Source organism: Gnatocerus cornutus, chromosome 9, assembly GCF_029298725.1.
Source record: "Gnatocerus cornutus isolate USDA-ARS CGAHR chromosome 9, icGnaCorn1.1, whole genome shotgun sequence".
Classification (NCBI taxonomy): domain Eukaryota; kingdom Metazoa; phylum Arthropoda; class Insecta; order Coleoptera; family Tenebrionidae; genus Gnatocerus; species Gnatocerus cornutus.
The window spans coordinates 5506712-5524270 of NC_142241.1; the positions used below are offsets into that span (position 1 = coordinate 5506712).

General features: G+C 34.3%; 3 protein-coding genes across 5 annotated transcripts in view; 1 reads left to right on the forward strand and 2 right to left on the reverse strand.

Annotated features, from left to right (window-relative positions):
- Positions 1-11932, reverse strand: part of LOC148168104 (serine/threonine-protein kinase 32B) — a 34287-nt gene extending 22355 nt beyond the window's left edge. The window contains exons 1-3 of the mRNA XM_088044482.1: positions 11838-11932; positions 5708-5853; positions 2261-2316 (exon numbers count right to left, since the gene is read on the reverse strand). Coding sequence (XP_087900608.1) covers positions 2261-2316; positions 5708-5759 — 108 coding nt within the window. The 5' untranslated portion in view covers positions 5760-5853; positions 11838-11932. The remainder of the gene's footprint in view (positions 1-2260; positions 2317-5707; positions 5854-11837) is intronic.
- Positions 10081-13783, forward strand: S (EGF receptor activation regulator Star). Of its 2 annotated transcripts, none has more exons than XM_088044486.1 (4): positions 10081-10102; positions 12255-12506; positions 12551-12753; positions 12800-13783. In XM_088044486.1, the coding sequence occupies exons 2-4, from the start codon at positions 12260-12262 to the stop codon at positions 13349-13351; spliced, it is 1002 nt and encodes a 333-aa protein (XP_087900612.1). In that variant the 5' UTR covers positions 10081-10102; positions 12255-12259; the 3' UTR covers positions 13352-13783. The 2 variants fall into 2 exon arrangements, with proteins under 2 accessions (XP_087900612.1, XP_087900611.1); XM_088044485.1 differs by lacking the exon at positions 10081-10102 and adding an exon at positions 12049-12203.
- Positions 13784-13787: 4 nt separating this feature from the next.
- LOC148168106 (tetraspanin-33-like) lies at positions 13788-15613 on the reverse strand. Of its 2 annotated transcripts, XM_088044488.1 has the most exons (6): positions 15438-15613; positions 15274-15382; positions 15020-15223; positions 14797-14970; positions 14568-14747; positions 13788-14517 (listed from the first exon to the last, which is right to left on the reverse strand). In XM_088044488.1, exons 2-6 carry the CDS (start codon positions 15373-15375, stop codon positions 14329-14331), a joined length of 849 nt encoding a protein of 282 aa, XP_087900614.1. In that variant the 5' UTR covers positions 15376-15382; positions 15438-15613; the 3' UTR covers positions 13788-14328. The 2 variants fall into 2 exon arrangements, with proteins under 2 accessions (XP_087900614.1, XP_087900613.1); XM_088044487.1 differs by having other exon boundaries at positions 15274-15613.
- Positions 15614-17559: the final 1946 nt, after the last annotated feature.

Here is a 17559-nt window from a genome sequence, read left to right on the forward strand (position 1 = left end):
CAAAAAAACGCCAAACAAAAGCGAAAGAAAGAAATTATTTTACTTTAGTCACTTAAAAAATGTTGAGCAAATACTTTTGAACGGTAGTGTACATACTATTACTTTAGATAAAACAAATGCGGAAAATGTAAAGCTTTAAATTCGAAATCCGAGAAATTTAAAAAAACTGGAGATTTTGAGTGAAATTGTATGAATTCGGAAAATAAGGAAAAAATCTCTTCACTTGAAAATCCAAGAGATTGGAAAAATTGAGAATCCTAAAGAGCAAGAACGACATCATCCTGAACTTGGCAGACTGTCTAAACCTAAAAAGTTAACACAGCAGGATTAGGCACATGGGAGATGCGCTGGGTGTAATCATTCCACATAACAGAATTTAATCCCAACACAAGCTCCAAATTAATTCGATTTGATTAGTGAATATGTGGTATCCAATCGTTTGGACTAAACAAATTAGGGATTTTCTGCATTCTACCTAAATTGAGAAGATCTCAGTGTATAAACTTAAAAATGGTGGATGCGCCAGGTCAAAACCACCATTTTGACCAACGTTTATCTTACAATTTGCAGTCCTAAAAGTCAGTAGCAGGTAAAACAACCGCATTCCTGCTGGGAATCATAATAAAAAGAATGTTTTATCGACAGTAGTTTTATGGTCTATAATATCGGTTCGACGTAATTACGCCACATTTGCTACATTGCAATTCCTATAACTTTGGAAAAAAAAGTTCATATCCAGTTCTATTTGTGTCAACGATAACGGGACTAGACTCTTCATATGGCGAGACAGGTGCTATTTACCAACATTGATAAATTAAATAGTATTGTTCTAACACACAATTCCTCCAAACCGCGTCTGTTACATTGGGAGTTATCAGTGTTGTTTTGACAGAATTCAACTCTATTTTATCCTCGAGTGGTATTATTAGAGTCTATTATACCAAACCGTTTTATTTCAAAAGCAGGCCAGCTCACACAAATTCATTTAATTTAAAACCAATTCAGAGAGTTGACGAAATTTAACACGTCTAAAAATGTAATCTCTGAACCTGAAAGATTTTAATTGAGTTGATCAAAGTGCACATTTTCTCTTTAGTTTGTTGGAAGAGTTTACAAGCGTAAACAAACAAAAGATGAGAAAATTAAGAATCGAGATCAAAAAGCACAACTAGTCGTCCAGACAAAAGGATCCAAGAACAAGGTTTAAATTCAGCGCACGATAATTAAGAGGAATAAAATCCTCAACGATGGTACTGGAGAGGTATTAAATGTAAAGCTATGATTCCGGGAAATTTCTGTCATAAACGGGGCAATTACAGGAAGTGGACGATAAAATTTAAGTCGTTGTTTCGGATTAATTTTTCTACCCTGTACAAATAATTCTATTTTTCCAGTGCGAGAAAAAATCCAATAAAAGAATTCTCGCATCCACAGTAAATACAATTTACCCTTTCGTTATTAGGTCTTGAACTAACACCGGGAAAATTAAAACCGCGACCTGAGACCTTCAAACCTGTTGAAAACCTAATTCTGTTATTTGTTTACAACAACTTAAACTCATTCGCGTATAAATGAATCAAATAAAGAACTTTGTAATTAAAACACAAACAATTTACAAAGTGCGTTCAGCAGGGGGATCTACAACACAAAAATAACAAATTCTGGAATTAATTGAATAGATACCAATATCGCTTTATGAAACATGATTAGAATTGATTTTCTCGGCGCTTCCACGGATTAAACAACACAATAAATTTGATTAAGGATTCCTGGAGCCATAATTGAAAATGGAAGTCAATTAGGCGAAGAAGTTAGTCCGTGTTATTTAGGTAATACTAACGATAATAATTACATTTAACGTCTCGAGAAAATCGTGCAAAAAATCAATAACAGCTCTAAAGAGCTCCGTTATAAATTAACCTGATCAATCACATTAGGTTGTTGCTTGTAACCACCTAATACATCATCAATCCAATTTTGATTTAAGCTCGAAGAAATGGCAACAAAAACGGCGTACTTTTGCCACTTTATGTTGACCTATTTCCTTTATTCAAAACTCCCACTATCAATAACTTTGATGGTCATAATTTATGGGTGAAATGGAAACATTTACGAGGCACGTTTTTCTCTGAATGAGAGCTTGTACATTGTATAAGTTCGACGAAATTACATCAGCGATCAGCGAAAGAATGAAACTTCAACTAGGAATATGTATGAACGGAATAACTTCTCCCTTTTCTTTAAAAAAACGTGTACTTACTTTTCCGAAGCTTCCTTTTCCTATCGCTCGTAAAATTTGGAAGTGGTCGAAATTCACTGAAACAAGAAAATGTTTGACTAAATTTAATAACCCCACAAAATCGATAACTGAAATGTACTTTTTTCCTCCGAGCTTACACAGATGAAATAAGACTTCTATTGACAGTTCCCATTATGTATAGAAACTTTAACGAGAAAACTTGAACAAAACCGACAGGATAACGCTGATAAAGTCATTTTAAAAGGGATTTGTTGGGCATTGCACTTAAATCTCGACACAACCGAGCTTTAAACTATTGCATCACAAATGAGCTTACTTACCTTGAACTTCGCAGTAATGAACACGGAATGGAAAAATGGCTTGGTTTCGTGCCCTGTCGGATTTAGTTCGAAAAATCTCTGATGATTTAACGCTGCGGTTTTGTAATGTCTGCTCTTAGTAATGAGATCATACACGAAGAAAAAAGCATGAAAATGAATGTTGTTTGTTGATGAAGCTTTCGTGCAACGCCCTAGAGCCATTTGATACAATCCGAAAAAAATACCGTGCAGTTTGGAAAACATATAATAATAGCTAGATGGAAATTCAAACAATATCCGCGTAATTAGTTTAAAAACTTGGTTCAATTCCGGGAATTAAAACATCAAACATAATCAAACGCGGTAATACAATTATCCAATAATTGTTCTCCGTGATAAAAATTACTGAAAATAATGGCCCCGCTCTATTTCCATTCTAAATTACATTTGGTCACATCCCGCTGGATTTTCTCTTGAAACCCAACACGAACGCAACCACTGTTTTTGACACTCGCTGTATTTTTCAATTATCTCTCAATAAATGCATGATTGACAGTTTTGCGGTCTAGTAGTTTAATTAATCGAAGAAATGACCTGTTATTACGCTGACAGCTGAATATTGAGTCAATCAAGTTAGGATGATCGGACCGACGCGTCGTCTCATTACAGCTTGTTGAGTCAAAAGCTAAATTAATCCCATCTGATATATCAATAATGAACATCACTTATAACGACTGAGTGCACTTGTAATCAATCAACGTCATTATTAAGTTTAATCATTAAAATGTGTTTAGTTAAAGTCTTGGTGAGACCATTAATTCTCTTAATATATTCAATTTAAGTATGCGCAGACGGTTTTTTTTGGTATTTTACGAAGATTATGTTTGATTGAGAGTTATTTAATATTCTATTCAAAAACGGTCCGTGCTTTTCCAGTTTGTTCACGGCTAGTACAACGGGATATTGATTAATGAATCCGATGCAAAGAAGCCAGAATTGAAATTAAACATTTCGATGTTTTCCTAACTATTTTTTGACTTCTGGTTCGTGGAACAATACGAATTAATAACGTGGATAATTAAATTAAGCGGGTTTCTAAACCACTAGATACAGGATGATTAATTTATTTATGTTGTCATCCGACTTTGATCTCAAATTCATGCGTTCCCAAAGCGGAATTAGGTGAATGGATATAAATAGGTGGATTGAAGAAATTTCAATTGCCAAAAGGGAAGGGAATTTGTCACAAATTGTGAAAATTAGGCATTACGCACGACAAATTCGTCAGAGCTCGAGGTAACGGAAAACTTGTTGCAAGAAGTTGTAATTGCAGTTTAGCGAGCGAAAAATAATTCCTGCAAGTTATTAAAGAAAAAGAAAGGAAATCAACAAAGTTTCGTTCTGGAGAAGTGGGAATTTCTCGTGAAAAATTGCCTCAGATTCGGGATTCGAAGCCCATTTTGCTTCATCAACTCAGAATACAAATAGAATGAATAAAATTCTTGTCTTTCAGATAATTTTTGGGTAGTTTCGCGTTCATCTTCACGTCTTTCCACCAGATTAGCGATTATTTGCGGAAAATTATAAACTTAAACAACTTTGAAAGATTTGAAGGAAAACCGTCGAAAATAAATATTTAAGTAGAATATTCCAAAGAATATTTTTTTAAGATAATTATTATCTGAATCTGAATTCTGACTCCTTGTCGATCGAATAAAAGACGGGCTCTGGAATTTGAGATCTGTTGGCAATACTGCCTGTTACATCAAAGCATCTCTTTGACAATTTGAGGTTAATCATTAATCGATATGCAAAGATGTCTTTGTTAACTATGTCAGTTACGAAAGACGACAGGACTACCAATCCACTGCATAAAACAAAGCTCTTCGTGTTACATATAAACAACGTACTTCGTTGAAAGAAGAAATAGGAAATATAATTTATTTTCATTAAAAAACAAAGTTATTTTATGTGCGTGATAAAGTTCTGTGCTCCATGTTAAAATTAATAATGCAGGACTTCTTGTTCTGGTTGCATTGTAACTTCATGATAAGCTTTAATAAAATAAATTCGTGTTAGATTCGAGTTCTGATACAATATCTAACAACTGAAAATAAATAAAAATTGATACGGCAAATTTTCCTTATTATGTAAATTGAGAGTATCGACTTGACACCCCCGAAAAGTAAGATCGAAGGGTTAAACCACAGAAAGATTAATCTCAGTTGGTGCTATTACCACCCCAAGTATCGTCTATCATTTATTATGCTTCGTGGTCAATCAATCAATACAGTAACTATTGTGTAAATAAAATTAATTAATTTACAGTTTAATGACCACGTTCTCTCCATTATAATTCTACACCAGAATTTACTTTGTAATAATCGGCAATTAAATATGATAACATTGATGAATGAATTTACAAGTCTGCCCGTTATCTTGTAATTCCGTCGATTTTAATTAAACCCTGGATAATAGTAAGAATTTATGATCATGATCATTCGATCGTAAATGTGTTGAACGTTCTCTCTGATCTCCATCATTTTTATAAGGTAATCGACCGATTTCCTTGGATCTTTGAAGATATTTCCTCTGGCAAGTATGCGATTACAAAGAAGTCTACAAAATCGATTTAACATACAAAATTCGTGTAATCTGATCTGTTTTCGTATATTGCTTTGTGCTACCTTTGAAAGCCAAGACGTTTTACTGTGATTATGAAATTATATCGATTCTTGTTCGCCAACAAAAACGTGTCAACTTGCATAATTAATTAGCGTATAATTCCAAAAATAAACGTGTTGAATAAATAATGACACTCTGCCTCGTAATGTCGTCACTAAAATAGGTAGAGCACAACGACTCTCAGGAAATTCTACTTTAAATAGAATATAGAACTTAATATTTGATGACAAAGACGTTGTATTAATATCGACATTTAAAATTCAAATTGTGGCGCCTTCAGCAGGTTCCACTCGCTTTTAATGTAATTTTATATGACGCTATTTCGGGTTGAAGGAGACGGCAGTAATATCCTTCATACGATTGTTATTTACGTGAAAGACCCGGAAGTGCTGGTTTAGAGGAAGTCTGATCATAAACCCTTTTCTGCAAGACTAATTGATCTGAAGAGAAAATGCTTACTAACCTTCTTCGCCATAAAACGTCTTGTCCATACGTCCTGACTGATTGGCACCCATTTCCTTATTTTATTTTGTCGTCCTTTTACTCCATGCAAACTGAAGATCAACTTGACTTTTTATTCACATGGTGCTTAAAGTAAAGCATCTGGAACTAAAAATAAACCATCACCAACAAAACGATTATAATCCGGAAATTCTTTAAACTGGAGCACTTTAGTGCTCCTGACTCTTAAAATAAAAATGTAATGCCTTAAATTTTTACTCGGTTATAAGAGAGATATTACATACCCGCACATATTTTAAGAATGCTTCAAATTAAATATGCACTACGAGTGTCTTTTTAAACAAATGAATATTCATACTGGCACCTCTTGGGAATAATTTATTCAGAGCATAAATCGCAAAACCCGGATCATTTTCGCTACATAAAAACAATAGCTTTAGACTAGGTGAGTGACTCAAAAGCACTTGCTCGTTCGTATAAAAATCGATTTACACCGCTTGAACACAATCTCCTGTCACTACCAAGTGACTGAGTTAACAGCCCCCGATTATCACAGTAAGATAATCCTGTTGAAATTAAGAGACGATCTCTAATTAATTTCAATAAATACAACCTATTTCTAAATTTGTGTCTCTCGCTTCACCAATTTAATTTTGTAGAGATAATACACGACATAGGAATTCTAACTTCCCCATATTTTATTGTTGTACACTAATATTACCAATATTACGAATTTTAGTGAAGCATGTCGCAATTTTTGCTTGGTCTTAAAAATTAAAATTTTTAAAATATGTATTTTTCGCCACACGATTTTGCAATTTCGTAAAATTAATAAAGACCGTTTTTTTTTAAAAACCACCAACACCGCATTTTCCCCTGCATTACAACCGGCAACGTTGCGGACTTTACATGACTTACAAATAGTAACTTCCCAAAATTTTATCGTTGTAAAAACAAAATTACGAATTTTGGTGGAAAGTCTCCGAATTTTTTGCTTCCCTTTAAAAATAAAAATTTCTAAAAATTATGTTTTTCGCTTCACAATTTGGCAATTTGGTAGAATTAATACACGCCTCATAAATAGTAACTTCCCTAAATGTCATTGCTGTAGCGCCAAAATTGACAAAATTACGAATTTTTGCTTCGCTTTGAAAAACAAAACTTCTAAAATTTGTTTCTTTCGCTCCATAATTTCGCAATTTGGTAGAATTAAAACACGGCTCAAAAATAGTAAATTCCCAAAATTTCAATTATGTAAGACTAAAATTACCAAATACTACGAATTTTGATGAAGGATCTTTGAAATTTTTGCTTCGCATTGGAAATTAAAATTACTAAAATTTATATCTTTCGCTCCATAATTTCACAATTTGCTAGAATTAAAATACGACTCAAAAATAATAACTTCCAAACATTTCATTGCTGTAAGACTAAAATTACCAAAATTACGAATTTCGGTGAAAAATCTCTCAAATTTTTGCTTTCTCGTAAAAATTAAACTTTCTAAAATTTGTGTCTTTCGCTTCATATTTTTGAAATTTGGTAGAGTTAATACAGTGTTCAAAAATTGTGCAATAATGCTGTAGCGCTAAAATTCCCCAAATTACGAATTTTCGTAAAGAATCTCTGAAATTTTTGCGTCGCGTTTAAATTAAAATTTCTAAAATTTTTGTCTTTCGCTCCACAATTTTGCAGTTTGGTAGAGTTATATGTACATAGCCCAAAAATATTGCTGTGGCACTAAAATACCAAAATTACAAATTTTAGTAAAGTGTCTCTTATAAATTTTACAAATGTGAGTTAGAACGGAATTCGCACTAAAGCTTTTTTCGCATTAATTAAGCTCCCATTTGCGCGTTAAAGCGATAAATTTTGTCGGTTCACAAAATATTTACGCAACTCCAATTTCCATATATTTTTTTACACAAAACTAACATCAGACGGATTTTATGGGAATTCAATTTCGGTTTTATAAATTATCCGATGATGTCCCGTCTGGAGGAAATTATTTCCTTTGGGTATTTCTTGTTTGCAGCTTGTTCGCCTTTAATGAACCGCATCTCCGAGGCAAAAAAGATAAAAATTTTATAATCTTTCAATCAAAATTAAACGTTTGCGGGGGATTTTATTTTGCTTTAGTCTCTGTAACCAAATTAAATGAAAAAGCAGAGGATAGAACAACGAAACATTACAATTAATAAAACGCATTTTCTGGTAGAAATGAAAATTAATAACTAGGATGTGTTGCTGTTCCTTTGACGGGATTTGTTATTTTTTATCTAAGACGACGCTCTGATTATGGAGCTTGGAAATATCATCCACAAAAGACGTATTAAAATCTTAGAAGACAATATTTTTGTTAGTAGAGTATCTTATTTCACTTAAAATATCTTCTCATAAAAAGTAGCAATTACGCGAATAAACTCGATGATCTAAAAGAAAAATACAAGTATATACCGAGAAATGCAAAAAACAAACTTAAAATTGTTAATCTGGCGCATCCACCATTTTTGCCATTCAATGTGGAATATCTGAATTCCGTTTAAGTCTTTTATAATTGGAAAATATGTCAATATTGAGTCTAAAAGGGCGGCGAAATTTAAAATAAAATGATAAAAAAAGTCTGAGAAATCTGGGAAAATCCACGAGTGGGATAAACCGAAAAATAATGAGATCGAAAAGACATTCAAAAATTCAACAAAATCGAAGCGTATCTCAAGCACCTGTGGAATCTGCAAGAATCTCCGTTCGATAGAATCTTATTTTTACTGTTTTGAAACTAAGCAAAAAGTCAAAAATTGTGGGCCTGGCGCATCCACCATTTTTTACTGTTAAATCCTGAGCTTTACAGAGGAGCAGTTATTTGTAACAGGAAGGGAAGTAAAGAAAATGATAAAAATAAAACGTGTAGGATGAAATTCAGCCAAACCTGAAAATTGGAAATCATTAATAAATTCGTACGGTCAATTCCACGTGCAAAAATTAATTAAAATAAAATCCACTTAAGCATAATTAACAAACTTTTCTATATGTAATTTAAACTACCTTTTCTTGTCAACTCATTGGGAGTTTTAATCAAAATTTCCAATTAACATTACTGTGTCACCTTACCTAATTAAAATTTGTAAACTTGTCTAATTGATTTGTATGTAAACGTTTAATTTATCAAATATCAAAAGATGTTTGTTTCCCCCAAATTGTGTAAATGTTTGTTTCACAACAAACTTAACCTATTTAACTTGAGGCGAATTTAAAACCGGAAGATACTTCAATAACAGGATTATGTACTTAGAACATGCCACGTCAAATAAATGCACTTTGCATAAGCTGTGGAACGTGTCATCCACTGGAAACGATCAACTGAAACAACATGACATAGTTTCTTACTTGGTGGATATTAAAGATTAAAAAGTTTTAATCGTATAAGATAATGCAACGTTAATTCCTGATTCCACAAAGAAAACAAACTAAAAATAGGAAATTAAATCACATTCAGAAAGTTTGTAGATCCACGCGTTTAATAACAAACTGGCACTTCTTTACGCAGTTGTTATATTGTTAAAAGAATCACGCCAACGTATCAGAAAGCTTTTATTCTATTATCGCATAATTCTGCAACACGCCATCAGTTCACGTTACCGCAAATTTTTCAGGAAGTTACTGACCATAGTGACTAAGTCAAAACTTTCATCCTGTTTGATTAGTGCAGTATCTAATCAAAAATTATTTAAAAAAATTCTATAATTGTAAATAAATAAAACTCTTACATGTTCTCGTGTGCACGTGTCAACAAATATGCAAAAATTTGCAACCAGGATCCTTCGATACCACCGAACAACTAAAACAGCGTCGTTGACGTCCTGAAGCGTCGAAACATCGGTAAGAACCGGCAACTCCCGACTAACATCGATTGCAATTTTACAACTTGTTTTCATTTCATATGATAATTAAAAATAAATTTGCATTCGAGAGAGAGTGTCTAGTTTTTGGTCTTGTGGCAACAACCCGAGACGACTTGTAGACAAAGGGCGGAGAAAACCAATTTTGCTAATGGAACTTTCGTTAATTGTTAAAGTGGGGATTATCGTGAGAATGTGCAAGACACGAAAATTTTTGCATCGCAAATTGGGGATTAAGAGGACACTCGATGCGTCTCAAAAATTATGAATAATTCATCGGATCATTTTCTAATTTGCATGGGAAAACTGGTAAAAATGAACTGAACTGAAAACCAAAATACGGCCCTGTTCGTTTTTACGACCCAAACTACACGCGGTACGTTTGGCTCGCAAAACTGCTTCCACTTGTCGGCCCTGTTAAATTAGTCCACCTTCAGAGATCAAGCAGAGAAAATTAGTTCGTCTCGTTCATTCTGGTCGTAAATCAGCAAGACAAGGTAATGGCTTCACGTTACTAATAGAGATGGTACTGCAATGGGCACGTCCCCTACAACCTTGTTTGTTCTAAATTTGACTCTAACTCAAACAGCACGGTGCGAACGTCTACCTGCTGTTATTACAGACTTGGCCAAACAATATGTTGCTTGAGAAAGGTATTGATTCGTCGACCACCAAAGTAGGGGCTGTTCATGAATTGGAAATAACCACGGTCAATATTCTATGATTATTTAGTTCAGTTTTATCGTTTTGTAGTGGACAAAACGAGTTTGCGACAAGTTGAGAGTAAGAAATTACTAATTACGACCTTTTAAAATTACTATTTTAATTCTGTAGACTAAGCAATCGATTCTATGCCAAAAGTTTTTGGTAAATGATCTGTAGCTTATGGCAGATGGTGGAAACAGGTAGGTGTTTTTATTTTTAACCACTGACGTGATAAAAAAGGGGTGTTTCTTAAAAAAAGACGCAATGAGAATTATTTCCGTCGCAAAAACACTGTAAATAGGTTACACAAACTTTCGCGTAAATCACAATTCCCAATATTTGTATTGATTTACACCTCAGTAAATATCACGAACCCAATGACTCACATTTCATTTTAATAAAATATTGAATGCAAACATCATCAATCGCCAATAAAAAACACCACCAAATAAACCTAATTTTCGTGTTCAAAATTTAACTGAAACATGATTTTGAATGAAAGCGACAAGAAATTTCCTTTGATATTTTCAGTTGACATTTAGCCTAATAGGTATTTGCTTTGTAAAGAGAGATTCTGGCACCTTTGTGTTGCACAACTCATGTAGTTTTCAATATGAAGGGATTACGCTCCTTATCGCCCCCAATTTTTACAGCGACTAGACTGTTACTCAAAGAGCTGAAGCTTATATCATAATTAAAGCGCAGATTTACATACTGCTTTCATTTTAAAACCAATTAACCAAATGTAGAGATTAGGGAAATGCAGTCCAAAGCAAATGGAAATTCTAAAAAGAAAAAAGAGTAGGTGGATACTAAAATCCCTGAACATTTTATAAACTTAGAATGTCAGGAATTTTAATGAATCTGTGGGAATTTAAAGAATCGGAATATAAAGTTGATCCAAATATCAAAAGAAAAGGATTGAACAAATTTAATAAATCTGAAGAATCGGATCGGGCTAATTATTGGAACCTAAAGAATCCAAAAATGAAAGACTTAAAAGATCCCACGTGTTCAAAGAATTCAAAGATCTCGCAAGTAGGTCCCTTAACCACATTCCCTAGAGTCTTCTGACCCTTGCGATCCTCTTAATTCTTAGAGTTGTTTAGAGTGAATCATTCGAAGACTTATTAGAGGATTGCAAAGGACAAAAGACTCTAAGGAATTTGAAAAATTTCAAGCATTTGAAAGACCCGAATGATCTGAAAATTTTGAGCCATTTAAAGGACCTAACAGATTGAAAAGAACAAAAATTAATTCTCTAGGCGGTAGAAAAATAAGTGAATTTAGAAAGAATTCAACAGGTTTGTAGAATCAAAGCAAATCGAATAAAAAGAATCAGATTAAGATCGTTCTAAAAATGAAGGAACTGTGGCTCTTTAAATTCCCGCGTCACCGCTAGTCCCGCATTCCCCTACCACAGGTATTTATTTTCATTTTTCATTGGCACGTTGTTTCTTTTCTCTTTATTTGTTTCGTGTTTTCGCAATTAATAATTAAATTTCAAATTACTCGGTTTGAACATACCATAAATTACAGTCTACGGTTTTCTCCCTTTGTCAGCTACCTCAGGCTTTATTTTTCACTTGAAACCTTTAAAAAAGAAAGCGTAAGAAATTTAAAGACACCGCACAAACAAATAGAAAGAGAAGCATTGTTATTCTTGATGTCACTCCAACAACGAACAAGGTGGGAGTAGAAATCAATAAAGTCGAAAATCGTGCATTTTGCTTTGTAATTCCGTTCGAAATCGACCATAGAGCGATTTTAGCACCTGGAAAGACAGGATGTACCATCAAGTCGTTTCATTGTGTTGCATATCATTTCATATTTAAATCGTATAAATATGTATAAACCAATAAAGCGACCGTCACGAATGTAATTACTTAATTGGTAAGTCACCACTTCTTAAGACTTTGGTTAATTGTGGTTAATTGCTTGCAGTGACGATGTACAAATTTATGATGAAGTTTGCGAAGTTTTTCACGAAAGCGAAAAATACCAACCCTGGCCAGTGCCAGACGCTACCATCGGTGCAGAATGCCACACCTGAGGTACCTGTGACACCTGTAAAGACCCCAAATATGACAGTGTCCCCTACACCTAACATCATCAGGAAGATTTTACCTTTAGCGGCCTTTTCGGTGGCTTTTGCCATTGTTATGACAGCACTCATCCTCTACATGGACAACACAGGTGAGATTCACCTCTTATAAACCTGAAATTACAGTAAATTCCAGCCATGAGACACTACCAGTTCCGGGTTAACATGAGTCAAGATTATGAGCTTTTGAGCGTTGCACAAGATAATCCTCTACTTATTACTTACATAAGAGAGGTGCACTTGAGGCCTGCTATTGAGCCCCATCATAAACCACTGGAATCACAGGCGACGGGGCCCCCAGAAGACACAGCTTATGTCTTGAAGTTACTCAACAATAAGGTCAGTTGTTACAACGAAGTGACACCCAAAACAACTTTATTTTCAGCGTGAGGGCATTTTCGTGGAATCTGGGGCTTACAACGACGGGAAAACCTCCAAAACTGAATGGTTGGAGAAGAAATTCAACTGGCGCGGTCTTCTCATCCAGTCAGACACGCGTCACTACTTTAGTCTCAGAAGACACAACCGCGTGAGGTCTCAAGCGATCCACGCCTGCCTCAGCTCCATGCCGTATCCAAAAGAAATAACTTTCCATCAAGAGAATGAAGTTAAGATCAACAGTATCCACGCCAACAGTGTTATAGAAGACCCGGATTGGTTTACCACTCGAATTAAATGTTTTCCGCTGTTCTCGCTCCTCCTGGCGATGAATGTTACTAATATTGATTACCTAAGTTTAGAGTCTGGGGGCACCGAGCTCCAGGTCTTGGAGACCGTTCCTTTCGAAAGAGTAAAGATTGAAGTGATTGGGGTGCATTTGTACGTAAGCGAGGTGGAGAAAGATACTATTAAGAAGTTTCTAGCAACTAAGAAGTACACTTTTATGCAGAATTTAAACAATACTTATATTTTTATGATGAACAGAGTGAAGATCTAAGGAAGCAGTAAGCATGAAGACTGATTTGCGCAAATTTTGGGTAATTTGGTTTGGATTGTATTTTTTATCATATCAGTTTGAGCAGCATTTGTGATACATCGACCCCGATTGGTCTAATTTCATTCTTATATAGGAGACTAAAAATCGGGTTGATTTCAAGTTGCGTCGACGTTAATCAACTTGAGATCAACCCGGAACTTTAAAGTAGGTTTAGATTCACACTAAGAACTCGCAGTAATAATAGTGCCTTTGTAGTTTGTATAGAAATATTCCAATTGTTGAGATGCATTCCTGTTACTATTTCTAGCATTTTGATGCATTTATTTTAGCGTTAGTGATTAGAATAGCGACGATTAAGTACTTATGCTTGATACTGGAAATCTCCATGACATTTTTTTTGTACTTATTTATTAAAGGAAAATTAAAGAAAAACATGTTTTACTGAAAAGCAACCGGAATTTGGCTTTAAAACCGTGTCCAAGGTAGAAATTTATTTTTATAAAGATAATTTCTTGTACACTAATACAACTGTAACAACTATAATAAAAACTGGAATTTTATACAATATCAAATATAATATTCTAGTTATTAATTTGAATGAGTAGATCACAATTATTCTTGTTCTTTAATACGAGTTCCTACTATAGCGTAATTGCCGAAAATATCTGAAAAACAAACAAATTCACTGATCGTCGTGGTAAACGATCTGGTGGAAACTCGCTACTACAACGATCTATCTAACTCCACCAGATCTGTAAAACTACTTTGAGCCGAGGAGTCAAACTAAACTTGTGAGCACAAAAAACCCAAGCTAACATATGAGACGTGTGACAAACAAATACTGCAACAAGTCTTATGAATACAGAACATACAATATACTTACAAAAATACGAATTACAGTCTACACTAGAAAACATTGAAAAGGACAGTACATTTTAAAATGGCAGTACGTCATATTTACAAATATACCCTATGTTTCAACTGGCCCACCTTGACTTTTGTAAGTCTATTTGTCCCTCCAGAGTCTTAGCTAAATAAATGACGAAGAGTTGGGACAGTGCGATACCTAGGGCTATTCCTGCGATGGTGTAGAGATTCCTTTCGGCCCACGAGCGCACGATTTCTATGCAGCCGGAAGTCCAAACCTTCTTACTAGCCTCAGCAACCTAAATTTGATATCAATCAATTTGTTGTGTCATTACTAACCTAAACTTACAGATAACGTCTGCACACCGTAACCACACATAATGTTGACTAGACCAGAGCTTATATCAGTGGCGTTAATGCAGCAAGAGAAAGGGACTCCACAATGCTCGACACTTGGAGAAGTGCAATTAAAATATTCGTTTTTCGACCAGTCCATGTACCCCTCTGAGCTGAGCCCACAGCACCTAAACTGTAATCATTGAATTAATAAAAGTGCTCTGAAAGAATTAGAGATTTACTTCTTGCTGAGCAAAATCTATGAAATTCTGTAGATCTGGATCGTCCCGGTATGTATGAATGATTTTATCAGTGAAACTTTCTTCAAGCATTGACTGCATGGTGTGTGGGAAAACAAAGCCCATGATGGCTATGCCCATCTCCAGTAAAAAGAAGATGAGAAGACAGAGAGAATACTGAAACATCGCCGTCAATTTCTGGTGGTTAGAATTTGGGGATATTTACAAATTTGAGTAAACAAGTGTTTTCACGTAGTGCCCCCACGCATCCTGCGAAGCTGACGATGAAGACCACCCCGCCCATCAGTACCATTACCAATGAAACGTTTAAAATAACATCGTAGACATTTTCGAGTTTGACCCATCCTGTCAATTGCCACTTATCTACGAATGCATACAAACCAATGCCTATGAGTAATCCTCCAAAGAGCTGAAACATAACCTCAATCATCCCAGGATATTAGTCATCGGTTTACTTACCCAAAATACGAAATTCAGTACAAAAATCAAGTATTTTACACACGAACTAACATAAGTAAAACTATTTGTTGCAGGGCGTCTGTATTCGCGTCGGTTCGACATTTTTTAGCTGTAACAAAGAAGTTCTTGATGATGTCAACAATGGAATTTGTTGAAATTCAAACTATCAGAACATTGAGCACGATGGCGTGGATCACAGAAGAAGTTAACACAACATTTTAGCACAACAATTGGGTTCCTTGCAGCACAAATCACAATATTTAGAGAGACGTTTGTGTTTGTCAATATGTCAATAAGATGTCAATAATTGAATGAAATGTCAGGTGGGTTGGAATGATCACCGCTAGATGGCTAAAGGTTGCGGTTTGCACCTGGGATAAAAAAGGTTCGTTTCTAATTCAAAATTCAAAATTTGTTTGATAATAATTCTTTAAAACCACTCTAATTACAAAATAAATACAAAAAAGTTAGTTGGATAACGCTCCAACGACTAGTTACCAAGTTTTCTAGAAAGTTTTTGCTTTGTTGTGATGATGTCGTTCTTGTAAGTAAATCAAAGAAATTCGTTTTAATTTTTTTTTTAGAGGTTCTTTGAGATTATTTTTACTTTTAAGGTTTTTAAAAGTAGGTACCAAAAATTGCAAATATTTTGATTGCAAATTAAACTAAAAAAACCTCAACTCTACCATCAAAATACATTCAGCAGAATCAAAAGTAAAGCAGCACCAAATCAAAAGATCTGTTTATTTAATCAATTTCAACATTATTTTCGTACTTTTCTTGGACACCAAAATCGTTAAAAATTCAAACAAACTAATGAAGATTTTAAAAGAATTTAACAACAAACTAATATAAATATGCGAAATAAAAGTTTTAGAATTAGAAGAATATAATTTGTACCCCGGCGCATCCACCATTTTGAACAATTGGATATTTTTCATTTATCTCATCGCATAGCACTTTTTTATCTGTTTTGTATTTTTAAAGAATGTAAGACGCTAAATGAATAAAATCAAGCATCTAATACAATGTATTCAAGTTTAAAAATAGCATTATCGACCACAATTGGTGAGATAATAATCTCTGAAGAGCTGTTACTTGATTAAAATCAGTTTTAGACGTCGTAGCAATAAGTTTTCTGTAAAAAATGCCCAAAAAAAATAAAAATTAAACTGTCGTCGTTTTGTAGGAAGCTGAAGTGGTCAGGAAATACCACTGTAACCTAAATCGAAAACGACGCAAAATTCGATCGTTAACTATTAATTGCGATCAGATTTAATCATGAGTGTTAATTCGAGAGCCAAATAGTAAAATCCACTTATTGGAGGTAAAGCAATTATATGCTCACTTGCAGTGCACGCACCGTTATCTTGCACCTTCTTATCTCAACAGTATAATTAATAATATAATACAAACAACGCGATTATATTTTTATCACGTCTCAAAATAAAGATCACTCTACCTGAGTATATAAAGCGGCCATTGTTGAACCTTTCGTTAGTTGAAGTTCGAGGATGCCAATCACTCGATTGTAGTTACAATGTCAAAAATTCTGAACTTCTTCAGTTCAAAAAAAAATAAGAATAAATCTGTGAAACCTTCAAACGAAATGGTGGCCGAAAAAAGAAGCAGCGAGAACGACAGTAATCCTGCGTTTGCCAGAAAAATGTCGTTGACGAAAAGTGGCAGAATGAAAGAGAAGAAGAGGAAAAATATCTCAGTTTCCGACTACTTTCCCGAAAGTGAGGGCGGCTATAAAACTGAGATTATTGAAGATACCAACTGTGATGACGATGTCTTCAGCGTCGACGAGGTGGTCAAAGAAATGCGACAAATTGTACGAACGGCGGAGATTAAGGTGTAATTAATGTTAAGTGCATGAGAACTGAGTTTGCGCTGCATTGTGAACGATTATTGTTATTTATTCTATGAATTATGTGATATCTTTTATGAGTTTTATAGTTAAGTTTTGCTAATAAAACCATTTTGGTCTAACAGCCCTCGCACTTATTTCCTTATGTTAAAAAACCTATTTCACGCTTTGATTAGATCATAAATTAAGATAGTATTGTAACCTGCACTTTAGATTGTACCTTATTATCCGTAGTCGAGTTTCCGATAAGAAACAGAACGACATAGAGTTGTTTAAATTAAAATCAATCACTGGTACTTAAGGTGACATGACAATAATTGTGTTAATTTTATCTCTTGTCATTACTAAAGACAGACGAGAGCATTCAGATAAGAACAGTAAAATGAAATCTTTTAAATTGGTCCTTATCAATT